Source organism: Lactuca virosa, chromosome 5 (assembly GCF_052849685.1).
Source record: "Lactuca virosa cultivar CGN04683 chromosome 5, Lactuca_virosa_CGN04683_v6, whole genome shotgun sequence".
Classification (NCBI taxonomy): Eukaryota; Viridiplantae; Streptophyta; class Magnoliopsida; order Asterales; family Asteraceae; genus Lactuca; species Lactuca virosa.
Window position 1 is genome coordinate 336,213,547 of NC_136430.1, and position 26,747 is coordinate 336,240,293.

Below are 26,747 nucleotides of genomic sequence, written 5' to 3' on the forward strand. Positions count from 1 at the left end.
AGTTATTAATAACGAAGAAAATGAATCTGGATACACTTTTGATGCTTTAATTAATAAAAATAACATCAATAAAGACGCTATAAGAAAATCAAATTTCACACTATCCGAAAGACACAATTTTAGATATAACACATTTAAAAATTTCTTTTCTAGAAAAAATATTATATATTATGGAAAAATTATAGGAGAACAAGCAATACCTATAGAATTAACTCAAGGAAATATTACTATACCCATAATAAATAAACAACAAATTAGAAATAGATTATCTCATATTAAAGAAACAGATAGAATAAAAATCGCTTATATTCATATATCAACTATTCAAATAATCTTAAAAAGTACTGTAAATAATTTAAATACACCAATAGAATTAGAAATCAGAGATGATCGTATAATTAATAACCAAGAAAGTATTATTGCAAAAGGAGAAGGTAATTTAATTGAAGGAAAAATAAAATTTGATATTAATATTCAGTTAGGATTAAGTCTTAAAGATAAAAATTTAAGTAATAGTATTACTGTACGATATAAATTATTAAGACAAAATTTTATGATAAAAGGTAATCATCCATTTACTATTACATATCAAATAAATTATGCATTAACAAATTCTCATCATAGTATTACATTTAAAACAGAAGATAGAATTTATATAGATAAATTATTTACCCCTTTATTATCCCTTGAATCACCAAATATGACTAATAATAGAATATTCAATGAAACTAATTTTCAACCAATAATAACTACTCCGTTAATAAAAAGAAGTCCAATTATAGAACCTCCATTTTCAACTATAATAGGTAGATCTTCTATTTCAGAATGTCAGCCTTCAACATCTAATGAAAATAACGATGAAAAGCTAGAAGATATTAAAGAAATGATTAGATCATTAAGTTTAAGAATATGACAGAATCATCTAGTAATTCCCTAAAATATTTTAAAACACTTGAAGGATCATATCAAAATACAAAACCATGTATACCAGATAAAGAAATGATTATAGAAATACCACAAAATTTACCACAAGGAACAATATATAACATCGGTCTTAATCCTGAAGAAGATAAATCAGTAGGAGAAAAACTATATATAATAAGTCAAAAATTAAACAATATTATAGAAATAGAAAGTTTAATTGTATTAAAACAAATCCCTGAATTATTACAGAATTTAACTCAACAGAAAAATCTACTTGAAAAATATTTAAAAATAATAAAAACAATTAAAGAAGAACCACTCAATGAAAAACCACTACTTAAAGAAAAACCACTTACCATTAAACGACCTTTCACATGGTAAAATAAAAATGAATAATAAAACTCAAATATACTATAATTACAATGATAAATAAAAAATTATGGAGTTATAAAAACAAAAAATCACAAAATCGAAATCTAAAAACAATACGCAATGTTTCAACCACTCTAACAAACACAACTTGTTAATATAAAAGCTTTACAAGAAAAAACATCAATTAAAAGAAATTTATAAACTAATCCTAAAATGAGTAAAAGAAAAACAAATATTAACCCAAACAGTACCTTTATTACAACCAAAATACAAGATAAAGAATTAGTTTCATATATAGATACAGGAGCTACTTTATGTTTTGGAAGAAAAAAGATATTAAAAAATTGGGAAAAATTAGAAAAACCATTAAAGATCACAATTGCTGATAAATCAATTCACAAAATTTGGTTCGTAGGAAGAGATATAGATATAGTAATTGAAAAAACATCATTCAAAACTCCAACTATATATCAACATGATTCAGGAATAGATTTAGTTATAGGAAATAATTTCCTTAAATTATATCAACCATTTATACAAACAAATGACGATATAAGTCTCAATCATCCAACAAAAGGTATTATAAAAACTGCAATTATCAAACATTATGATCTTATTAAAATAATCAAACAAGAGGTTGGCTTTCAATTACGCATATTACTAACATTTGCTAAAGAAATTGCTGAAAAACAACTCGAAGAAGTATGTAGCGAAAACCCGCTAGATCATTTAAAAAATAAAAATAATCAAGAAATAATAATATTATTAAAAAACCCTAATGTTGAAGTTAATGTTCCAAATAAAATTCCATACAGCATAAAAGATGTTTCTGAATTCAAACATGAATGCATTGAACTATTAGAAAAAGGAATCATTCGACCTAGCAAAAGTCCTCATTCAGCACCTGCATTTTATGTAGAAAATAATAATGAAATAAAACGAGGCAAACGAAGAATGGTAATCAATTATAAAAAAAATGAATGATGCTACTATAGGAGACTCATATAAATTACCACGAAAAGAATATATTTTAGAAAAAATAAAAGGAAATACACATTTTAGTACATTTGATGCAAAATCCGGATATTGGCAATTACGCTTACATGAAAATACGAAACCACTAACCGCTTTTTCATGTCCTCCTCAGAAGCATTATGAATGGAATGTTCTTCCATTCGGTTTAAAACAGGCACCATCAATATATCAGCGATTCATGGATGAAACCTTAAATGGTTTAGATCATATTTGTCTTGCATATATTGATGATATAATTGTTTTTACAAAAAGAAACGAACAAACACACATTGATGCAGTCATCAAGGTTTTACAAAGAATTAAAGAGAAGGGTTTAGTTTTATCAAAAAAGAAATCAAAACTTTTTCAAACTACAGTTGAATATCTCGGTTTAAAAATTGGAGAAAATGGTCAATTATCGTTAACAGACAATATACGAGAAAAATTAAATATGTTTCCTAATAAACTTGAAAATAGAAAACAAATACAACGATTTCTTGGTTGTTTAAATTATATTGCAGAACAAGGATTTTTAAAAAATTTAGCAAAAGAAAGAAAAGTTTTACAAAAGAAAATATCAGAAAAAATACCTTGGTCTTGGACCAATACAGATACTATTTTAGTACAAAATATAAAACAAAACATTCAAGTTCTCCCTACTCTATATAATGCAAAAATAGATGATTTCTTAATCGTAGAAACAGATGCATCACAAGACACTTGGGCAGGATGCCTAAAAGCAATTATACGAGGAAAAGTATTATTGGGATTAGATAGTGAGGGAAACCTCATATCTAACTCATCAAAAGTATACAATGATAAAGCACACACTGGTATGAAAATACCATCTGAAGTAAACAATGATAAAGTATACAGTGATATGAAAATATCACCAAAAGCATACAGTGATATGAAAATATCACCAAAAGCATACATTGATACAGATGTATCATCTGAAGTATTAAAAACAGATAAATACGAGCAAAAACTATACAAGTATATATCGGGAACATTTTCCCAAACGGAGCAAAATTACAGCACACATGAACGAGAAACACTAGCATGTCTCAGAACATTGAAAAAATGGAAAGTCGAGCTACTTCAAACCAGATTCGAATTACGCACAGATTCCAAGTATCTACTTGGCTTTTGGCGGTATAAGTTACAAGAAGATTACTGTCGAGGACGATTGATCCGGTGGCAATTACAATTACATCAATTTCATCCATATCTCAAGTATATCAAAAGCGCCAACAATCATATAGCAGACACATTGACAAGAGAATGGAAGCCATCATAGAGAAACAGTTAAAAACATTCCTACTCGATTATGAAAGAGGCACCATTCATGAAAGATTAACGTCAGCCATGACACAAGCAAACATTATTCAAAAAAACATGTCTTTTCGGAGGCGGGAGGAATGACGTAAGCAATGACATAAGAAGCCATTAGACACATTATTGAAGACATGTGGCCTTTCAATATAGAAAGGAGTTGTAATTATTTAGGTTTTGTCTTTTATAATTATTGTATGTCTATTGTATTATTGTGATGTAACATAAAGTGTTAGTCCCTCAATAGTCTAGGGGCTATATTGTAAATATGTTTGTCATATTGCAATCAAACGATTGCAGTTCTATTATTGTACTCGGCTCCTTTGAGCCTATAAATAGGGCATTTGCCCATATGAAATAAACAAGCTAAAATTGAGTGTTTAAGATTTGAGTTGATCTCAATCTTCTTCTGTTGAAATAGCTCGTCTATTTCTGAATAGCAGAACCCTATCCAAACATATCCATATATTCATATAAACATATCAAACCCAGACAATCAATCCATCGTCAATCCATTCCGACGCATCATTCAGGTATATTCTGTCTTAATCATATTAATTCCGCCATGTTTTTCAATTTGCCAAAATTAACAACATGACGGAATTAATAAAATTAAGACAGAATATACCTGAATGATGCGTTGGAATGGATTGACGATGGATTGATTGTCTGGGTTTGATATGTTTATATGAATATATGGATATGTTTGGATAGGGTTCTGCTATTCAGAAATAGACGAGCTATTTCAACAGAAGAAGATTGAGATCAACTCAAATCTTAAACACTCAAACTTAGCTTGTTTATTTCATATGGGCAAAGGCCCTATTTATAGGCTCAAAGTAGCCGAGTACAATAATTGAGTTGCAATCGTTTGATTGCAATATGACAAACCTATTTACATTATAGCCCCCTAGACTATTGAGGGACTTACACACTTTATGTTACATCACAATAATACAATAGACATATAATAATTATCCTACCGACACTTTAATTTAATAACAATCCTTTCCATATTGAAAGGACACGTGTTTTTAATAATGTCTTCTTTAATAATGGCTTCTTATGTCATTGCTTACGTCATTCCTCCCGCCTTCGAAAAGACATGTTTTTTGAATAATGTTTGCTTGTGTCATGGCTGACCTTAATTTTCCATGAATGGTGTTTCTTCTGTGTTTTCTGAACAGTGACTGCAATTGTGTCTTGGAGCATGCATAATATGTTTGCAAAGTTGTTTCTTGATATCATCGGGTAATTCAGCCAGTTGATGAGAAAATTTTTCGAAAGGTTGTTCGAATGTTTCAATTGCTTTCATTGCTTCCGGAGTGATTTCATTGTCTGTTAAAGAGTAGATAATGAAAGTTTTACTAGCATAATTTACTCTGATTCTTGACCTTTGATCTTTACCGTTGCCAATGCGTGATGATGCTAAATAAACACCGGCAAGTGCAAAGATTAGATGCTCTTGTGTTGGTGATTCACGGGGTAGATCATCTTTTGTTGGTTTTGAGCCGTTGCTTATTCCCATGTTTGCAAAAGTAATACTTGGGACAATTAGTTGAGAATCTTCATCAAAAATTGGGTAGCTAGAATGCATTTTGATGAATAATCCTCTTTCTTGTTTTGCAAAGCGTATTTTATAATTTCTGATGATAGTTTGTACAGCAGAAGGGAATTCGCTGATGCAGTGTAGATTGGTGCCTTCTAGATAGATAGTGTCGATGAACCCATGAATAAAATAATCCCATAAAGTTATAGGATCTGATAAGTCGGCTAAGAAAACTGCTTTAGGACCTGGTCGTCTGGCTACTGGGTAAAAGCCCATCAGTGAATGGACTTCGGTGTATGAGATTAGGCTGTCCCATAATTCGGCAAATTTTTTGGCAGATGGTTTTTTCATGGCTTCTTTTTCTTTGGTTGATAGAATGGATTCAAGGGCAATTTTTGCATTTAATTGGTTAAGGGATCTTGGGATGGATACAGGTTTTTGTGGTGTGAAGCTGGTCATAGGTTTTTGTGGTGTTAGGAGAACTGTTTTTGAACATTCTACGTTATCTTTTATTACTGCTTTGTATGCTTCGTTGTATGCGGCTTCTGCTTCATTTTTTGTTTTGTAACTTTTGTGAATAATATTTCTTCCAAGAATATATGAACTGGCAATTCCCCAATTGTCATATACTCCTTTGTTTTCTCCGTTGAAAATTACGTACCATTTCTTTATATTTTGATCTGCTTGAAGTGGTGGGTATTCTTCTGGATTTTGTATTATAGGTTGTTTTTCTGACTTGAGCATTGTTTGTGGCTGACTATCATCGGATGAGATTTCTTGAATGTCTTCTTTTGGTTGCTTCGTTGTTGAACTGCTAGCTGCTTCTTCTTTAGGTACTGATTGGGATGATAGAATTTGTATTGTTTGTAGTAGTTGTTCTTTTTCTCGTCTGACTGCTTCGAGTTGTCTGACTAATGATGCTTCTTGCTCTTCTTTTTGTTTGAACTGGTGTTTGATTTGCTTCATGATTGCTTCCATTTCAGTATTTATGTGGATTGAATATTTGCGTCTCTTGGGTACCTGAATAATTGCTGAAAATTGTTTGATATGAAAATTTTCATATCAATGTATGCTTTTGGTGATATATTCATATCACTGTATGCTTTTGGTGATATTTTCATATCACTGTATACTTTATCATTGTTTACTTCAGATGGTATTTTCATACCAATGTATGCTTTTGGTGATACTTTCATATCATTGTATACTTTTGATGGGTCAGATATGAGGTTTCCCTCGTTATCTAGTCCCAATAATACTTTTCCCATAGGATTATGTACCTGCATCTTAATCAGAATCAGTTGTATATGCATAAATATCTATATCTGAATTTATGTCTGAATCTTCTATGGGTTCGTATCCAAGGTCGTATGCAATTTTTAATATATTTGTTTCTTTTTCGTTTTTAGTCTTTTTCGGGCATTCATAAGCTTTGTGTCCTTCTTCTTGACATATCCAACATTTACAGTCTTTTTTATTCGATGGGCAATAATTTGTTTTGGATTGATATTTTTGTTTATATTGTTTTCTATTTCGGAAATATTTTCTTTCCCCTTGTTTATAATATTCTTTATATTTGGGTTTATAAGTTTGTTTTTTCCAAATTTTCTTTTTACTTTGTTGTTTTTCTTTACAACCATATTGATTTACTTTGTTAGAAAGGATGTCACAACATAAATCAATTTTTGCATCTTGTGCTGTTTTTTGTTCTAAACATTTTTTCTGCATCCATGCTTTTAATATGCTTATTCGTGCTCCTAAGGTGTCTGCAACTTTATTTTGTTGTAATGCTTCTTGGAAATCTTTTATTACACTTTGGCTTACTAATGATGGTCATTTTTGATAAAACATATCTAATGCTGCCTTTTTTCTAATGGAATCTAAATTATAATAATGTTCAGAATATTCACATATAAATGGTTCTAAATAACACATATTACAAATTCGTAAATTAGTTAAATGCCATAGTGATTCTAATTGAAAAGCTTCTTTTGATATTTTATCTTCAATTTGTTTTCCTATGAATTCCTGAATAAGACGGCTTAATACATTTTTAAATGTTTCCATAGCATCGGTGGTGGCTATCATCATTGTTTCGGTTTCATCAAGAGATGAAAGGAAACGATATGCGTTACCTTGTGTTTTATGAATGATATAATTAAGAAAGTGTTTTGGGTGTAAATTTCTTAATTCTTCGGTTAACTGAATTTGTACTCCCATTTTATTACTCCATTCTTGAATTTTTGCTTCAGGATTTTGGTCACAATCAATAAAAAGAATATCTGAATTTGTTGGAAATGTAAATAATTTAGGTATGTATTGAGGAGGTATTTTTTCCCATTTGTTTTGTTTATTTTTAACCATTCCTTGTCTATATAAAAAATTTTCTTCTAATGAAGGTGGTCCATAAATATATTGACTTTGATAATCATCTTCAACATATGATTGTTTTCGTTTTAATCCAAAATTGTTTTGTGAATCTCTATATGGATTTGAATAAGGGTTTTCATCATCTGAAGAAAAATCATATATTACTTCTGCGTCATTATCATCTGTATTATTTTCTATTTCTATATTATTTTCTTGCGTTTCAGATGGAATTTCTAGTGCTGCAAATAATTTAGTTAGTGTTTCTACTTTTTCTTGTAAAGTTTCCATATATAAAATTTTTAGTTTCTTTTTTCTAGTGAAGTAGTTGTTTTTTCTATCATATTTAACAAATTAATTTTGTTATTTTATCTTCAAGATTTTTTATTTGTTCTTGTTTCCAATTTATACTATTATTTATTATATGTATTGCTTCAATATTAGATATACAATTTATCATTGATATGTCAGAATCTATTTTTAAGACTAAAAGAAATTTTTTAGATTGTTTCAATGTTTTACGAAAAAATTTTAATTCTTGTTTATTTGTATCTAGACTTGAAAAACTCATGATTATAATTTTATAATAATAATAGTTTAGTTTCGTTTTAGATTTAAAGTTACGATTAAAATTTATTTAATAGTAGTGTTTAAAAGACATATGTTTTAGAATACAAATAGTTTTGTTTTTAGACGTCGTATTTGCTTGTAACGGATTTTAATACTAGTTCTTATGAAATATCTAACATCATGAATATGGTTATTGTTTAAAATCGTACCTTGATTATTAGGTTTGTAAGAATCCTTGAGATTTTTCTTAGAATTATTTATAGATTCTTGGATTTGTTGTATTCTTAAAATAATATTTCTATTAGGAATACAATTCATCAGAATTTTGTTAGACATAAATATATATTTCAAGTATGAATTTGATTAATTTGATTATTAAGAACGAGTATTATTTTAATAAAAATTTCAAATTTTGTAGAATTAATGGTTAAAATAACTCGGAATGAGATTATCATGGAGAAATAATATAACAATTGAATAGAATATCTTGAGACATATTTATGATATTAAATCTTCTTTCGATAATTTTTAATTGTTTTAATAACGATGATTTTTTGAATATGGGTACTTAAAAATAATGATTATTTATTTTCATGTTTATGATGCTTATCATGTTTATGATGCTTATCATGTTTATGATGCTGCATATGCATATATTCTTATTAACGATAGATTGAATATGCAAACTGATAATAAGAATAATAAGAACGTTACTTAGCTCTGATACCAAAATTAACAACATGACGGAATTAATAAAATTAAGACAGAATATACCTGAATGATGCGTTGGAATGGATTGACGATGGATTGATTGTCTGGGTTTGATATGTTTATATGAATATATGGATATGTTTGGATAGGGTTCTGCTATTCAGAAATAGACGAGCTATTTCAACAGAAGAAGATTGAGATCAACTCAAATCTTAAACACTCAAACTTAGCTTGTTTATTTCATATGGGCAAAGGCCCTATTTATAGGCTCAAAGGAGCCGAGTACAATAATTGAGTTGCAATCGTTTGATTGCAATATGACAAACCTATTTACATTATAGCCCCCTAGACTATTGAGGGACTTACACACTTTATGTTACATCACAATAATACAATAGACATATAATAATTATCCTACCGACACTTTAATTTAATAACAATCCTTTCCATATTGAAAGGACACGTATTTTTAATAATGTCTTCTTTAATAATGGCTTCTTATGTCATTGCTTACGTCATTCTGGTTCCATTGCCGGGAATTAATAAAATTGAAAACGTAAGTGTGTAGCTCTGATACCAAAATTAACGACATGACGGAATTAATAAAATTAAGACAGAATATACCTGAATGATGCGTTGGAATGGATTGATTGTCTGGGTTTGATATGTTTATATGAATATATAGATATGTTTGGATAGAGTTCTGCTATTCAGAAATAAACAAGCTTAAGTTTTAGTGTTTAAGATTTGAGTTGATCTCAATCTTCTTCTGTTGAAATAGCTCCCCCATAAAAAATAAGATTAATATCGAGTGGGCCGATGGCCCACATATCAGATATTAAAATGATTAGAACAGATACTACACTTGATCTTAGCCAAAAGGCCGAGAAAGGTATGCTTATTCCTTCCCTGAGCTTCTTCTTTTATACACAGCTTTCTCTTGCCTGCTTCCTTCATTCTGCCGATGTGGGAGTTGGGATGCAGGCACTTTGACTTTCACTGCCTCCATTCCTTGAGTCCTTCCTTCATAATAAAAACAACTTCAATATTATTATTCTTTTATGTTGGATTAATCGGTTGTTTAAGGGTCATTTGGGTCCAGAATTTTCTTTATGCACAATTTTAATAAGGAATTGTAAGTTGAGGTTAATTGACTAATTCTTAATGTGCACGTTGGGTTTAAGAATATGGGGCAATCCATGTACCGGTTCTTTAGGTAGTAGCAATGACTTAGTAGGTAGTATTTTATTGCTTATTTTATGTTGCCACTTTACTTATCTGTTGCCATTTTGGAGTCTATGTAAGGCTATTTATATGAAGCTTTTCCATTTCCTTCTATCTGTTGCAATCTTAGTTTCACATACATACATACGTGAGTGTGTGTTGTGTGAGTGGGTAGTGTGGGACCTGAACCAACAATTTACGTCTTTACTTTGTATATTCAAATCAAAGTTAGACCACTGCATTGCATATGTGTTTATGATTGCATTGCTTCTCTTTTCCTATTTTTCTGTAGTTTAAGTTTAAATTCATGCTCATAATTAGTCAATTACAAATGACTCATGTACCTGGTATGCCTTCGTCCAATTATTTTTATATCACATATCTATTAACTAAACATAATAACTAATCGACAAACTTAAACTAATTAAATAACTCCAACTTCTTAAAATCCATTCTATCAAAATATGTGTTCTTAATCAACATAAATCTAGTTCATAAAAATCATAAACGATATAATTTTATAATCATATTGAACACATTTCATACTCATTTGAAAATAGCAGACAAAAATTATTTTTCGGGCAACATTTCCTCATTACGTCACCCCATTCCCACCAAAGATCCAAACCATACATTATGCTTCCCATAAGTGCTCATTATTTCTTCCCAAGATATTATCTGGTTTTTCAACCAGCATGTCATTCTCTTCCCATCGACCTGCTATTTGGTCATTTGGTGGCATCACACTATCTTCGCCTCCTAACATCTTACAGTCACTTTCAATTCGATTCTAAAATTTATGGCCTGACTTTTAATGATATAATACCTATCAAATATATTCCAATAAAAAAATGCTCAAACTCATCATCCATATGCTAATAACATTATATTCAATTTTAGTTAATGGATGAAAAGGGAAAATCCATAATCAAGAATCGAAACTCGTTACTCGCTCTTTTTTACCATTTTGTATCTTTATTTTTGAGTTGAATGGACATAAGCTAGTATAGACACATGATGATAAGCAAGTAAAAAAACACGAAATAAACACAAAGTAATTCATGAGTCTTTTTGCCCGAGGGATTTAGATAGAGTTTTTTGAGATCAACTAGAAAATCAACCTTGCTCATCGGAACCCATAAAATCTCAATAGAAAATCTCAATGGAAGTAGGTATATAATCTTCTTTTTTCATTTAAGTTTCTTCTAAACGAATTTGAGATCAATATTTAAAGTTTTGAGCTTACTCGTTTTGTGTTTTGGTTATTAAAATAACCAACAATAGTTTGTTAAAGGTAGAGAAGGGTGTGTCCTTACTTTCCACGATTATATAGACCGAGAGAGTACGTATTTCCAATTATATTATTATTAGACCGACTATTTGGCTGATTTTATGTAATGTTAATATATGTAAGACACTTGTTTTACTGTTTTGTAAGATACTTGTTTATTGTTAAATAACGAACTAACACCATACAAATCACGGAACAAGAACATTACATTAGCAAGATTGTTGTTGATTGCTAAAACGAACCACCAATGCACCTATTATAGAACAACAAATTTGTTCAAGATATATTCGCTACCTGATGAGCATTCTCTGCATCATTATGGGTTTTCTTTGTTTCCTTGGAAATATTCGTTCCTATTTTATGCTATTAAGGGGCATTCTTGTGGACATTTTTTTCTAGTGAATTAAACCTTTATGTTTCTTAGTGGGTATTCTTTGCAACATTAAGGTTGTTTCTTATGAGGGTTTTTCATCCTTCACAGTTGTAAATTATTATAAGATGTTATTTTGCTTTCTTCTACGTCGGCGTTCATCGTAAACACATGTAAAAATGATGACAAGGGTGGTGAAGCACAAGCAATTTCAATTGAGTGGGGGAATGACATACACATGTGTTGCTATATGGAAACACAATCAAATCGAGAGCATAACGTCTGATCTATAACTCGAATGTCCCCAACAACTACAATGCTATGACCAGACAAAAACCTAAAGATGTGATCTCTAAACCTTTAAATAAATGGAAATAGAGTCACCACGAGGATTTAACGAGAAGAAATTATGACTCCGGTGTGCATGGTTGAAGTTTACGTCGGGTTCGAACAAAACATCAACACTAGAGAGGAAAATACTTTGTCGCAAACAAGTATCGAACCTTGTTAGGTAGGATCGATGACCTTTTTTTATTAATATAGCATGCGAAGAACAAAACATAACCGCAAAAGTTTATTGGAATTCCCTTTATGTCAGAAGCATCATATGTGCGAGTCGTGAATGTTTCGCCGGGTTATTGGTCATTTTTTTAAAGTTCAGAAAATTATGGTTGTGTAATAATATGAAAGGTCCAATATGGTCATTTTTGTTAAGGATAAGGTCGCCATTGGACAGATTCGGGTTCATCGACTTTCGATCCAGTTTGACCCTTCAATATGCAAACATCTTGACGAACGGATTATCATCTTTGTTGTTCACCGACTTTCGATCCAATTTGAATGTTCACCTTTGTTCTCCCGTTCCAACTATAGAGGCATATTAGACAGTGGTGTACATTTAGCCCAATGTATTATTTATTGTTGTATATTCCCAATTAGTATAGGCCCAGTTTAAATTTTGATGATTTGAAAAACATTCCAACCTAATACACTCGTGTATCCTTTATTCGGTGCTAGTAGATTGGTTCTTGGACTTGGTCCTGTGATTGTTACTCCTTGTTTTGAGAAAGTTTTCCAGTTTAAATTTTTTGATGTCTTGCATTAGTTTATTTCATTATTATTATTATTATTATTATTATTATTATTATTAGTTGAATGCTTGCCGCAATTTTGGAAGTATTATCCTCCAAACAGTTATGTCAAATGAAAAAAATATATTGGTATCATTGTGTTCGGCGTATTTCTCTCAATATAAACAAGTGAATAAGTGATTGACTCAATTCTTTTAGTAAATTCATAAGTCATAACACAACTTTTAGCATAAAATTCAAAAATCATATAATAGAACACGAGGCGCCTGAGAAAGCAGGTAAGTTAGTTAAGATATGGAGGGTTTCAATTTCAACTCTGTTGGCTAGCTGCGTGGTCTATCACCCTCGCCATACTTCCTGCCATTAACGACTTCTCTCTAACTCTACATAGAAATCACTATATATATCATATATATGTGCGTGTATGCGTCAAACGTAAGAGGGAGAGAGAGAAAAGGGTAATGGGAATTGACGAGGACCTGGTCAAATCGATGTGCAATTCCCCCTAAAACAGCACAATCTCTCTGAATTTATAATGGGTGGTTTTCGAAAATCAGGGTTTTTTTTGTTGGCGGACGAAATGACGCAATTCTAAAACACCCTCCCATTCTCCTGTCCAAAAGGGTCCTGCTACTTTTTTTTTGTCGCTGGTAATTCCTTCTTCCTCCTCCATATTATCTGTTTCATTTCATTGGTTTTACCTTAAATGTTCATACCCTTTTAGGGTATGCACACCATCTGTTTGTGAAAATGCAAATTCATGAGTCTGGTTTATTGTTCTGATCAATAAACCATCAGATATCAATATATCGACCAAATCTTCAACGAATCTTGAATCATTCATATGAAATGCATGAATGATATCATGATTTTGAGCTCAATTATGGCTTATGATGATTGTAACACTAACGTAATATAATCTTTTGTTTGTTCATGGATTTTGCAGCACACATATGTAAAAGCGCTGGTATGAACCTCCAGATTTCTTTTTCATTTGGCCACTGTATATACTTTTAACGTATAATTTCTAAAAGGTGTAGGCATTTGATAATGGCCCTAAATTCGACACCACAATCAAACTTACAAAATGCAACCTTGAGTAACCATATGCACGAACCTCTTCACCACCCAAACCGGTCAAGTATGCTTCCTTTTCTTCTTCCTTTTTCTATATTAAATTAATTTATGTTTTTTTTTTTTTGCCTAATACCCAATATAATCTTAGTTTTTTTATGAATTAGGCATGGAAAAGATTGAGGTAGAGAACCATGAGGATGAAAAGAAGTGTAAACGTAACTCTTTCAAGCATAAGGCCATTAGTGCCTCAAAGAGGTTTAAAACTTCCTTCATCAAAAAGGGAAGGAGGAATAGTAGAGTCATGTGTGTTGTTGTTGAAGATGTTCATGATGCAGAGGAAATAAAGGTAGTGGATGCTTTACGTCAAGCTTTGATATCAGAAGAATTATTACCTTCAAACCATGATGATTACCATATGATGTTAAGGTTACCATATTTAATTTTGAATCTTTTTAATGTTTTAATGTGAAAAAGTAAGTTTCTAACTATGTTACTATAGATTCTTGAAGGCCAGGAAATTTGATATTGAGAAAACCAAGCAAATGTGGGCTGATATGCTCCAATGGAGGAAGGACTTTGGTGCAGATACCATCATGGAGGTACTTTTTCTTTAAATATAACCATTTGGTGAACTTGTTTTAATTTCAATATACTTGTTTAGGATTTTGAATTTAAAGAAAAGGAAAATGTTCTTGAATACTACCCTCAAGGGCATCATGGGGTTGATAAAGATGGAAGACCTATTTATATTGAGAGAATTGGTCAAGTTGATGCTACAAAGCTTTTACAAGCCACAACACTGGAACGTTATATCAAATACCATATAATGGAGTTTGAAAGAACCTTTACTCATAAGTTCCCTGCTTGCTCAATTGCTGCTAAAAAACACATTGATCAAAGCACCACCATTCTTGATGTTCAAGGAGTTGTAAGTTTATTAATTCTAAAATTACAATATAATCTATAATCTAATGTAAAAATTAGTAAATTTTTAATTCTATGGCGATGAATTAGGGACTAAAAAGTATGAACAAAGCTGCTAGGGAACTTATCCAAAGTCTCCAGAGCATTGATGGAAACAACTATCCTGAGGTATAATCTTTGGTATACAAGTTTCTTGATATATATATATTTTTATAGAATTAAGAAAATTGTTGGTGTGTTTATTTATTTTTCTTGTTCCTTATAGACTCTATCTCGCATGTACATAATTAACGCGGGGTCCGGCTTTAGGCTACTGTGGAACACAATCAAATCCTTCCTTGACCCAAAAACTACGGCTAAGATTCATGTAAGTTAATTTTAAAATTTTATTATTTTTTAACTCATGACAAGTAAATGATATTGTTGAGTAGGTTATGGGCAACAAATACCAGAGCAAGCTCCTGGAAATCATTGATGCCAGGTAGTTTTAGAAATTAACTTTTTATAAGCATTTGTTTTGTTTATAGTTATGTTGTCTATTTCATAATCATTTTGTTCTATTTTGGCAGTGAACTTCCGGAGTTTTTGGGTGGTAGTTGCAGTTGTGAAGATAAAGGTGGTTGCATGCGATCTGATAAAGGTCCATGGCAAGATCCAGATATCATGAAGGTCATATTCATATTCAGATTAAAAATAAGATTTATTTTACTGTTAAATTGTGTATTAATTAATGTTTTAAGTATTCTCAGATGGTCTCTAATGGCGAACACAAGTGTTCCAAGGATACAGTTATAGAAGAGAAGATCATTTCTGAGGATCAGTCTGTAATTTCTTATATCTTTTTTTTTACCTTTCCTTTCATTGTTTTTTATTCTACTATAAATTTCTTATACATTTCCTTTGATAGTGTGTTGCTATGCAAAGGGAACACATGAAGCCCTCACAACTTTTTCCTGTTGTTGAAGAAGTAAGTCACCATATTTGCTAACATGCATAAAAAAATTAAGCTTAAGGTTGTTTGGTTTAATAAATTGAATTGTAGGATTGTATAAGGGATGGAAAGGAGAGCAAAGATTACTCAGCCATGGCTGATTGTAAAGCACATGAAAAGGTTGATGATGATTGGGGTGAGGTTAGTTCTTCTACCGGTAAACTAGGGAACCAGGTGGTTACAGGTTTGATGACGTTGTTTATGGGGATGGTGACAATGATGCGAATGACTCGTGAAATGCCCAGAAAGCTAACCAATGCCACTCTGTATTCCACTGGGTTTTTAGACGATGACAATAAAAAACCCACAATTTCGAGGACAGAGTATCAGGACTTGATGAAACGGTTAGCGGATCTGGAGGAGAAGGTGGTTGCGCACAACAGCAAAACGGCTGAGCTGTCGCCGGAGAAAGAAGAGATGCTCAACACCGCTTTGCGTCGTCTTGACGCCTTGGAAACAGAGCTTGCTGCTGCCAATAAAGTACGTAGACGTATCTTTAAGTTTATGATTTTGGTATTCGAACATGAATTAAGATGAAGTAGCATACTGATGTAAGTTTATGATTTATCCAGGCTCTTGATGAGTCGCGTGTTCAACAACAACAAGTGGTGGCGTTTTTAGACAAGCAGAAGAAGCGGAGGAGGAAGAAGAAGAAGTTTTTTTGTTTTCAGAACAACATATGATACTAACTAACGGAAAAAAAAAATGAGGGGATATTTTTTTGTCGATGAAAATGAAAAAGCTCCATTTGTAGATATAACTTTACACCATCTATTGCTCCATCAATAAACCTTGGCCTTATTTTTTTGCTGATTCATAACTTTGATATATTTATTTTGTTTCTATTTTTGGATATTTAACTAATAGTTAAACAGTTTTTTTTATTTATTAAATTACCCATAAAGTTTTGAGCTCCTCCTAGGATAGGTATACCGTAACATTGAACAAGCCCAAACCCATCACACTGTAAATAATATCAAAGCACTCTCAAAGTCGTAGTTAGCACAAAATGCGTAAATTGTTAACATCTTCGTATTATACAGTAAAAACATGAAAAAAGAATACACATTTAGACACTTTTCACCAGCAAGAATATTTCTTCTTCTGCAAACACATGTAACAATGTATTAATAAACCTTTTCCTTCTTATATGCTACAAAACATAGCAACAATAAAACAAAACTCACCCTGAACTTTTTCTCCTCTTGACCATCAATGTAAGCCAACAATTCCTCTTGCCTCATCAAAGCTTCATGCAGAGCCTACACAACAAGTAGAACAAAAACAATGACAATAATATATAATAAACTGAATCATATTCTACAAAGAAAAAATATTTTACCTTTTTGGTAGCAATAAGCTCTGCTTCTAAAGCATCAACGCGACAAACAGCAGCATTTAGCAATTCTTCTTTCTCATAAGGCATTGTGGATGGCTTTGAGTTCAATGTATCAACCTTCTCTTCAAGCTCACCTAACCTTTTCAACACGGAATTGAAAACCTCTGCTTCTTTAAAAGACGGAGTCGGTGATGGTGGTCGGAATTCCTCTTTCCCAGGCCCATCAAACGAGAATTCCTCAGCATTCTTGGCATCCTCAGATCGCGTGTCTGGAAGCTTCTTAGTCACACGCTTCATCAATGAATTCAAAACAGTAAAAACAGTCATCAAGAATGCCACAAGCATCACCCACATTCCATTAGCTTTTTCCACTCCCTTTTGACCTTCAATAAATGTCAATGTCCGTGTTTGACTTTGACCTCTGGGATCATAAGGCTTTGGAGCTGAAGGTTGTTTCTTCCATCCAGAATCAACAGCTTTATCCACCATGGGAACATACTCATCGTATCCAGAAAATGGGCCCGCATAGCTTGTACCCCCAATTGTCTTCGCCTATACACAACACAAAATAACTTTATTATAATAATATAGAAATATATATATATATATATATATATATATATATATATATATATATATACTTCAAAAAAATAAGTAAATACTTACTTCTTCACGAACAGGAGTCAACCTAAGATGTGAATAACTCCTCATTGCTTTCGGAGATGCAATATCTTCAGCTTCTGACCCTGACTCAGCGGTTGATGTATCACTGCTTCTTAGCTGCAGCTCAATAAATAAATAAATAAATAATGAGGAAAATATTTTTTATTAAAAAAATTGTTATTTAGTTGTTCCTACGGCATGAAGCTGAGGCTTAGCATATGCGACAATCTTTCCTTCACTGTTTAAAACTTTAACCACCTGTCTTGCACGCCTTGCTTCACTATTAAGAGCCAACTGTCGAAAAAAAGTCCCACAACAGCTGATTTAGTTTAAATAAAAAATATATAAGAAAATATTACAAGTGCTTTTGAGCTTAACCTTCAAGATTTCAGGATTATTCCATGGTCCTTTATCAGATAAAAGACAACCCCCTTTATCCAAACATTGTGTACACGTGCCACCTAAGAAGTCCGGCAATTCACTGCAAATTATTGTTTCAAGTATTAGGAAATATTAAACTTATAAATAAGAACCAAAAAAACATAATTAGTAAATTACATTGATGAGAAGTGAGAACATTACCTGGCATCTATTATCTCAAGTAATTTATTCTGGTACTTGCATCCCAGAACCTAAACAGAAGAAAAATTATATTGTATAGTGAACTTGTGATTTTTATTAAAAAAAAAAAAAAGATATATGAAAAGATTGAAGCGTACGTGAATCTTTGAAGTAGTTTTGGGATCTAGAAATGACTTTACAGTACTCCACAGCAGTCTAAAACCAGGGCCAGCATTGATTATATACATTTGGTGAAGTGTCTGTTAACAAATATATAGTGCCAAAAAAGTTAATTAAAGATTATTGCTAAAATAAACTTCATTAATGAAGCAAACTAATCTTACTTACTTCAGGATAATTGTCACCATCAATTTTTTGTAGACGCTGAATGAGTTCACGGGCACCTTTAGTGAAATTCTTGAGCCCCTGAAAATATTCAAAAATGAAAATAATATTTTGAAAGTGATTATGTAAAGTGTGAACAAAGGGGAAGAAGAACATACCACGCCTTGAACATCCAAAATGGTTGTGCTTGAGTCTATGTGTCTTTTTGCAGCAATTGAACATGCGGGAAACTTAAAAGCAAAGCTTTTTTCGAATTCACGAACATGATATTTTATGTATCGATCCATGGTTGTAACTTGCATGAGTTTGTTGGGATCAACTTTCCCTAATCTTTCAATGTAAACAGGTCTTCCTTCTTTATCAACTCCATGGTTACCATGGGGGTAGTACTTTAGAACTTCAGTCAACTCTTGAAATTCGAATTCCTGATTGAGAAAATGAAAAGAAATATCAGTTTTTAATGCTAGATGAAAAACAAAGATCATGATATTGTATCATGTTTCGGAATTTAATCACCTCGATAATCGTATCAACACCGAAATCCTTTCTCCAGTGTATCATATCAGCCCACATTTGCTTTGCCTTTTCAATATCAAACTTCCTTGCTTTCAGAAACCTACAGCAAATAAAACATCAATCTTTCATTCTTTTAGATGTTTTAAGGTCAAACAGAAATAAAGAAGTTTTAGTACCTCAACATCATATGATAATCATCATGTTTTTCTGGAAGCAATTCATCCAAAAGGAGTGATTGTCTGAATTTATCAACAGCTCTTAGCTCCTCAGCATCTCGAATATCTTCAATTGAGACAGAGCTGACTCGTCCATCACTTTTTCTTCTACTCCCCCTTTTCTTGAGAGAATGTTTGAACTTGGTTGATGCATTTAGTGCTTTCTTTTTCAGTGAACCAATCCTTGTCCTCCTTTCATCCTCTGAATTTTCAAAATCAGACTTTCTTTCTCTTCTCTCTGATCTCTCATCATTGCCTGAAGACCCCTCAAAGCCTATGAAATAGCAGATACATGACAAGTGAGAACATGTGTTTTCAGCATCTTAATTACAAATCTACAACAGTAGCAATTACCTACACAGATATTATTTAATATCCTTTTACATAACTCAGATACCATAAATACGATTCCAAATGGCAGAAACAAAAGTAAATGTTAAAGATCCCCAAAAAGAACAGGAGGAATGATGAAAATCAGAAAACAAAAACCCTAACTTAAAACATTGAGGTACCACTACTTTTCAAGCTGATCATACAATACTCCAAACGGCATCCTGAACCCCGTGTGGCCAATTACAACATAACTAATCAACGACATGAGCTTACAGATAATATAAAACACGTAATTACACGGAAATTCCGGTAGTATCGACAAAAATTATAATCTAACTCTACCGAAACCCTAATTGCCTCATCGGCATCAAGAAAAAAGGAAAAGTAAACACTTACAAGGCCTTGCAAATCGATCGAGTGGTCCAGACATCGATTCACAATTATCAACAAATCACAAAAACCTCAGAATACTCCCGCTTTCAAGATCAACCGCGAAATCACACCACAAAACCTACATCAAAATTAGAAAATTCTAAGCTGAATTGATATGTAGAAACAGTTGTAGTTAATTAATTGACCTTTAAGAAACTATACTTTTACCTTCGCGGGATGGATCCAACGGCGAAATCACAATCGGCCGGTGACGATCAAAATATTTTGTAAGAAATAAAATTAAAATAAATTATGTAAAAGGAAATATCGGCAAACAAAGATGTCGATGAGGGGTTTAATCGAGGGGTGTGGGGTCCAGGATTGAATCAGTGGGGTTGGGGATGCCACGTGGCAGATTGAATGTCGGGTGGAGTCAGAAGAATTATTCTGCGGAAGCGGCATAATTGAGTGATGATTCGGTCACAGGGCGGTGACATGTGAAATCAAAGTCAATGTTTTGACTTTTAAGGTACTGAAGCTCTTTTAAATAACAAAAACACCTATTTGTTGTACTTTCCATTATCTTTCATTATTTTTTAGAGCATTTCTATTCATATTTTACTTTTACATTTTATTTTAAAGTGTTAAATAAAATTTAGAATGGCTAATATTTAATCTCACTTTACGATCTATTTTATATTTTAAAATTAGAATGTGTAAAACATTATATATATATATATATATATATATATATATATATATATATATATATATATATATTAATCTTCCTTTTGATTCATATAAAAGGAGGAAGTTTTACATAGACGTAGCGGGTAAATGAGCAACAAGCTGTGCCGCAACACCTTTTTGGATGACAAAACTAATTCTTTTAAAAACAACATCTATTGATCTTGGAGTAATAACATTACTATGCATGATCCGTTGGAGTCTATTGAGTAGCTCCACAGCTTCTGGCGCAAGGAAACCGAAAATATCAAATGCAAAGGGTATAAACATGTGTTGATTTTCCATGCACGTTTTCTCATGTTTTGCCACTTTGCTTGATGCAGCTTTTTAAAACAGCTTGTCCCACAGTGAAAACTCCACTCCCCAAGCCCACAAGAGGGGAAACCCCTGTTAGATCCACGCATGCATGTTTTCCTCCAGCTCATCCAAATACTAAAATATCAGGTGATTTAAGTGTTGATCTTCCTTGCAATGGGTCAGACAGAAAATACACAGGTGTCTCTTTCTTGGCAGAAACCCCAGCGCGCCTAAATATGTCGAAAAGAACATCCCTAACCAGATTGTGTCGGTACTTGAAACCCGGGAGCTCTTTACAATGAACTGCATGCTCCCCAAAGGAGTCCAAGCAAGCCTTGCGACAAACAGGGTAAGTCTCGTCAGCTGGAAGTAAAGGGATCATAAGGCGATACTTAAGGATGGCACGATACTCTACTGGCAACATATGTTGGCCAAGACCGTCAATAGGAATAGTCATAAGAAAATCCTGAGCATGTGGGCCCTTAGGCACTCAAAAATTGCTTTCTGCGTAATCGTCATGTCGAAGTGAACTTCCATGTCTTGGACAATTTTACTAAAAAGGGCACTCACCAATGAATGTTGGGCTTTTGGAGGGGGGGTGTCCTTATTAGTGAAACCGTTGAAATCAAAGCCCAGAATCGTATCATGAAGACAGGTCAAAGCACAAACATAATCTGAATCCATACCACATATATATATATATATATAACAATTTAAATTCAACAATAAATGCAATTAATATTAAACATGAAAAAATTAATGTTTGATTTTCAACAATAAATGACTTTGATCTTATGTTCTATATAACTAGACCTCACTACATATAATCTATCAATTGAATATCAACATGAATAAGTCCGTGATTCATTACACATTTCTTGTGTTTCTCATCACTGTCGGTAATGTCTATTATCTCTCTTCCTTTTTATTAAAAAAGTTTTAATTTCAAATTCATAGAAATGGATTTTGAATCTGAACAATTAGCATGTCCGAGTAAATAATATAAAACCCTTAATATTACTTTTTAATGTTTATGTTTTTTTTTCTATTTGTTACGATAAAAATGTGAGAACATGATAGAAAACATGTTCTGGTTGGTAATAAATGGTAGATTTATTGACTATTTAAATGATCATTAGTTAGAGTACCATAGTATTACTTCAATCCAACTGGGTGAGGGGTTAAATATTATATGAGACTGTGATTTAATTTAGGAGTTGATTAGAATGTGTGTGTTGTTCTAATAATTAATTATTATCATATGAAAAATCATACATGTTTTTCAAAATTTGTAGGTGTGGAGTCGCTCATGGCCCAAATTTGTGGTGACACTCAATTTTTACCACCATGTGAACCATATACATGTATTCATGTATGTCAAAGAATACATGGATATTATTCCCATGGAACATGCAAAAATACATTTGTGTGCCATTGTTATTATGATTGTAAACCGGAGGTCGAGAATCATAGCAGTTGTGAAGGCGCTCATCTACCTTTTCACCCTAATGGTGCCCCTCATAGTTCGCCTACTATTAATTAAGAATAACACACTCTAATGTTTGATCACTACAAATGCCACTAAGATTTGTTAAGGCATTGCTTAGTTATGTGATAGATATTATGGATGTGCTCGATTGATGACAATTATCTGTATACTGTTGATAAATGTTAAATATTGTGAGTATTACAAACTTGTCATTTCAGGAATTATGCAAGGTGTTATGTGTAAATGTTTGGATTGATTTAGTTGTGTATTTGTGACGTTGGGTTAATTGTGTCATTTGAATAGAAGTTGTGGACGAATGTGTAAGTTGATGTTGATTCAGACGGGTTAACACACGGGTTATGAGATCCGTTTAGCCGAAGTATATAATTTGAGCTGCAGTGGTTATTGTTCATAATTCACAAGATATTTTCCAGATCGTCTTCTTATTCTCTCTCGTTGTAATAGAGTTTTAGGGTTTGTTTGATATTATCAGTTCTTTGTTCTTCAGTAGTTCTTAATCGTTGTAGATTAGGATGTGTGTTCATTGAGAGTGTAGATTAGGAATTGTGTAGTGAGGTTTCTTTGTAAGTACCTGAAAACCATCTGTCTATTTGTCCTCAATCGATATAATAGATGATGATGTTAGGAAGTTATGATTTTGTGTTTCTCTATATGGTATCAGAGCTTTAGGTCTTCAATCTGTGTTGACGATCGTTTCGTAAAGGTATTCTCTATTTGCCTTTATTTTCTTGGTTGAGATCCTTGTAGATCTTCATAGTTGAGTTCATACTGGGTTTCTGTTGAAATTTCAGTTCATCTTACTCATCCGTGAACGTCTAGGGTTCTTTTATTTGATCTGGGTCATTTTCTAGTTATTGTTTTCTTTTAAGATCCTAGTACTGCGAGTTTTCTTGTGATTGTGCAGGTTTGTCTTCAAGTGGAGATCCTTGAGAGACAGTCATCGTCGTCAAGTGGAGATCCTTGATTGACGAATCAAATCTTCGTTGTTTTTTTTGATCGATTAATCATGTTCTCTGAAATAACTCTTGTTAACGGATTTCATCACCGTTAATTTTTCAAAAGAGAACGGAGTAACAGGAGTCGATCTGTTTCGGCCTGTTCAGCTTATAGCTCTGTGAGCGTTTCTTGTTCCCTTCTATCTTTGTTCTAGCTGTAGATGTGGGAGATCCTGGTTGTCTTGAGTACACCAGTTATTGTGTTTTAGTTCTTTAATCCTTGTGATTGTTTTCTGACTCAGTGATTCCTGTCTTGGGCCCCAACATACTGTTTTGACCATCTGGACGCAAACGATCACAGTGGCATGTTACTTTCTTGATTGTTATGTGATTTCTATTTGGTTTTTTTGTGTGAACACTATGTCTGATACTCCTCCTGAAAGTAGTGGTTCTAAGGTTGATCCTGTGAACTACGATGATCCTTTGTATATACATCCATCTAATAATACAGTAACTATAATTGTGAGTTTTAAACTAACCGGGACCGACAATTTTCGTGTATGGCGTAGCTCTATGAAAAGAAGTCTTAAGGCTAGAAATAAGTTAGGGTTTGTAGAAGGGGCTTTAAAAAAGGACTCTACTGATGAACTTAAATATTTAAAATGGGATCGTGCTAATGTTGTAGTGTGTTCTTGGATTCTTGGGTCTTTGTCTGAGTCAATTTATTCTGGACATGCATACTCTGAGTTTGTTGTAGATATATGGAATGAACTTTTTGAAACCTATAACAAGGCTGATGGATCTGTTATTTTTAATATACATCAACGTATTAATTCACTCAAACAAGATGGCTCTTCCTTATCTGAGTATTTTAATAAACTTGACACTCTTTGGAAAGAATTTGATGGTCTTACAAATCTTGCTGAATGTACTTGTGAAGCTGCTGCTAAGTATAATGATTATTTAAAACTAATGAAGTTAATGCATTTTTTAAGTGGTCTTGATGAATCCTTTAATCAAGTTAAGAGTCATATTCTTCTGATGGATCCTCTTCCTAATGTTAAAACTGCTTTTTCACTTGTCTCTAGAGAGGAATCTCATCAGAAGAATGGGGCTTTAACTTCTGTTTCTAGTGTGTCTAAAACTCAATCATCTTCATTTAACAGTAGATTTAATGATAAAAAGGGTCAAGGTTCTAATTCTAATAGAGGAAGAAATCAGAATTTACAGTGTAAGAACTGTGGTCTTAAGGGACATCTTATTGATAGGTGCTATAAATTGATTGGTTATCCGAAAGATTTTAAACCTAGGAATGAGTGTAACAGTGACAACCAAAGAAATCCGAATAAAACCTTTTCTGTTAATTCTTCATCTGTTCCTTCTAGTAGTCCCTCTTCTTCCAGTATCTCTGGGAATGGTGGAACTTATTCTTTCACAAGTGAGCAGTATAATAAACTCTTGAGTCTTATTAATGAAAGATCCTCTGCATTTGAGGATACTCCTGTCAGTGCTAATATGGCAGGTATTCCTTTTTTTAAGTCTTGTAACTCTACTATTAGTCATCAAAAGTGGGTTGTTTACTCAGGTGCTAATCAACATATGACTTCATCTGAGTCTCTTTTGCAAGACACTGTTGATGTTTCTAAACTAAACCTTCTTGTTAATCACCCAAATGGTGGTTCTTCTAAAATTGAAAAAATTGGGAACTTGCAGTTTTCTGAAAAATTAACATTTTTTGATGTCTTTGCTGTTCCTGATTTTAATGTAAATCTTCTTTATGTTCACAAATTGTGTAAATACACAAATTGTGAAGTTGTTTTTAATGAAAATTGTTGCAAAATTCAGGGTTTACAATCAAAGAAGTTTGTGGAGAATGGTAGAGAGTCTGGGAGATTGTATTATCTTGATGCTTTTCCATCATGTATTAGTTCTCGTAGTCTTATTAAGTGTTGTGTTTCTAAACTTACATGGCATAGTAGATTAGGTCATCATGCTGAACAAGCTCTAAATTCTTTAAAAGATACACTTAATCTTGATAGTTCTTCCCTTCCTCCTTGTGATGTTTGTCACAAAGCAAAGCAAACTCGTGAATCCTTTCCTCTTAGTGTTCATAGTTCAACTAAACTTGGGGAATTGATTCATTTAGATGTATGGGGTCCTTATAGGGTGTCTACTAGAGAAGGCTTTAGGTTTTTCTTGACTATTGCCAAATCTTTACTTTTTCAATATGGTCTTCCTATAAAATATTAGGGAGAGGCCATTCTAACTTCGGTTTTTTTGATTAATAGAATGCCAACCTCTGTTTTGAAAGGTCATTCACCTTATGAACTCGTGTTTAAAAAATTACCTGTGTTTGATCACCTAAGAGTTTTTGGTAGTCTGTGCTTTGCTATTAAACTTAATAATCATGATAAGTTTTCTGAACGTGCTGAAAAATGTGTTTTGCTAGGTTATTCTTCTGAGAAAAAGGGTTATAAGCTATTAAGTCTTGATACAAATTCGGTTTTTGTTTCCAGGGATGTGAAGTTTTATGAGTCAGTTTTTCCATTTAAACTGAAATCAACAACTTTTGATAATCAATTTGATTTTAATAATTCAGTAGACCCTTTTTCCTATGATGATCAACATAATTCTGAATATGTGAATGATTTGATTGATCTAAATGACCTGAGTGTTAACCATCAGATGTATGATTCTAGTGCAACTCAGAATCTGGATGTAACTTTTTTTTATACTAGATTAGACAGTAATAACCAGACTAGCGAGGTACCTGAATCTTCATCTGATAGGACTATGCCAAGTCATTCAGATTTGTAACGCCCGTAGATTCGGGCTAGTCAATTTAGAGACAATAAGCATCAAAAATGAGTTTTGATGGAAGATTATTTAGAAGGATTAATCTTAACCAAATGGTAGTATATGTTACAAGGGTTCCGTACAAATAAAGAACGCCGAAATCCGAGTTATAACGAAGAAGTTATGGCCCGTCGAAGTTTTTCGGCAAAACCGGCATGGCACCGGGAGACGTAAATAGTGAATTTACGATGGAGGAATTTTTAGTCTTAGAAATATAAGAAAAAGTTGTAGTATACGTTAAACCGAGA

At 32.4% G+C, this 26,747-nt stretch overlaps 3 protein-coding genes and 1 pseudogene across 4 annotated transcripts; 2 read left to right on the top strand and 2 right to left on the bottom strand.

Moving 5' to 3' along the window:
- Nucleotides 1–9,618: 9,618 nt before the first annotated feature.
- Nucleotides 9,619–9,738, bottom strand: LOC145118232 (U2 spliceosomal RNA; annotated as a pseudogene).
- Nucleotides 9,739–13,010: 3,272 nt separating this feature from the next.
- On the top strand, nt 13,011–16,630 carry LOC145115705 (phosphatidylinositol/phosphatidylcholine transfer protein SFH3-like). Of its 2 annotated transcripts, XM_079052058.1 has the most exons (14): nt 13,011–13,468; nt 13,765–13,785; nt 13,853–13,959; nt 14,060–14,321; nt 14,395–14,494; nt 14,557–14,823; nt 14,910–14,987; nt 15,085–15,186; nt 15,251–15,300; nt 15,389–15,488; nt 15,569–15,643; nt 15,727–15,786; nt 15,862–16,290; nt 16,383–16,630. In XM_079052058.1, the coding sequence occupies exons 3-14, from the start codon at nt 13,869–13,871 to the stop codon at nt 16,491–16,493; spliced, it is 1,725 nt and encodes a 574-aa protein (XP_078908184.1). In that variant the 5' UTR covers nt 13,011–13,468; nt 13,765–13,785; nt 13,853–13,868; the 3' UTR covers nt 16,494–16,630. The 2 variants fall into 2 exon arrangements, with proteins under 2 accessions (XP_078908184.1, XP_078908183.1); XM_079052057.1 differs by lacking the exon at nt 13,011–13,468 and having other exon boundaries at nt 13,491–13,785.
- A 120-nt stretch (nt 16,631–16,750) lies between these two features.
- On the bottom strand, nt 16,751–20,512 carry LOC145115704 (phosphatidylinositol/phosphatidylcholine transfer protein SFH8-like). Its single transcript, XM_079052056.1, has 14 exons — nt 20,383–20,512; nt 20,179–20,293; nt 19,411–19,723; nt 19,235–19,334; nt 18,877–19,143; nt 18,722–18,799; nt 18,532–18,633; nt 18,395–18,444; nt 18,191–18,293; nt 18,008–18,106; nt 17,816–17,929; nt 17,153–17,701; nt 16,998–17,072; nt 16,751–16,914 (listed from the first exon to the last, which is right to left on the bottom strand). The coding sequence occupies exons 2-14, from the start codon at nt 20,210–20,212 to the stop codon at nt 16,891–16,893; spliced, it is 1,908 nt and encodes a 635-aa protein (XP_078908182.1). The 5' UTR covers nt 20,213–20,293; nt 20,383–20,512; the 3' UTR covers nt 16,751–16,890.
- Nucleotides 20,513–24,063: 3,551 nt separating this feature from the next.
- Nucleotides 24,064–26,460, top strand: LOC145113279 (uncharacterized). Its single transcript, XM_079049392.1, has 4 exons — nt 24,064–25,165; nt 25,229–25,407; nt 25,489–25,791; nt 25,894–26,460. Exons 1-4 carry the CDS (start codon nt 24,064–24,066, stop codon nt 26,458–26,460), a joined length of 2,151 nt encoding a protein of 716 aa, XP_078905518.1.
- The last annotated feature ends 287 nt before the right edge of the window (nt 26,461–26,747 follow it).

Excerpts from the sequence above, each read along its gene's own strand:
- LOC145113279 (XM_079049392.1), top strand. The coding sequence starts at position 24,064 with ATGTCTGATACTCCTCCTGAAAGTAGTGGTTCTAAGGTTGATCCTGTG. Across the intron at positions 25,166-25,228 it reads TGTCAGTGCTAATATGGCAG|GTGCTAATCAACATATGACT; the intron begins GTATTCCTTTTT and ends TTGTTTACTCAG. Across the intron at positions 25,408-25,488 it reads TTGCTGTTCCTGATTTTAAT|GGTTTACAATCAAAGAAGTT; the intron begins GTAAATCTTCTT and ends TGCAAAATTCAG.
- LOC145115704 (XM_079052056.1), bottom strand. The coding sequence starts at position 20,212 with ATGTCTGGACCACTCGATCGATTTGCAAGGCCTT. Across the intron at positions 19,724-20,178 it reads CGATCGATTTGCAAGGCCTT|GCTTTGAGGGGTCTTCAGGC; the intron begins GTAAGTGTTTAC and ends GCTATTTCATAG. Across the intron at positions 18,634-18,721 it reads ATGGTGACAATTATCCTGAA|ACACTTCACCAAATGTATAT; the intron begins GTAAGTAAGATT and ends ATTTGTTAACAG.
- LOC145115705 (XM_079052058.1), top strand. The coding sequence starts at position 13,869 with ATGGCCCTAAATTCGACACCACAATCAAACTTACAAAATGCAACCTTG. Across the intron at positions 15,301-15,388 it reads CTGGAAATCATTGATGCCAG|TGAACTTCCGGAGTTTTTGG; the intron begins GTAGTTTTAGAA and ends CTATTTTGGCAG. Across the intron at positions 15,489-15,568 it reads AAGATCCAGATATCATGAAG|ATGGTCTCTAATGGCGAACA; the intron begins GTCATATTCATA and ends AAGTATTCTCAG.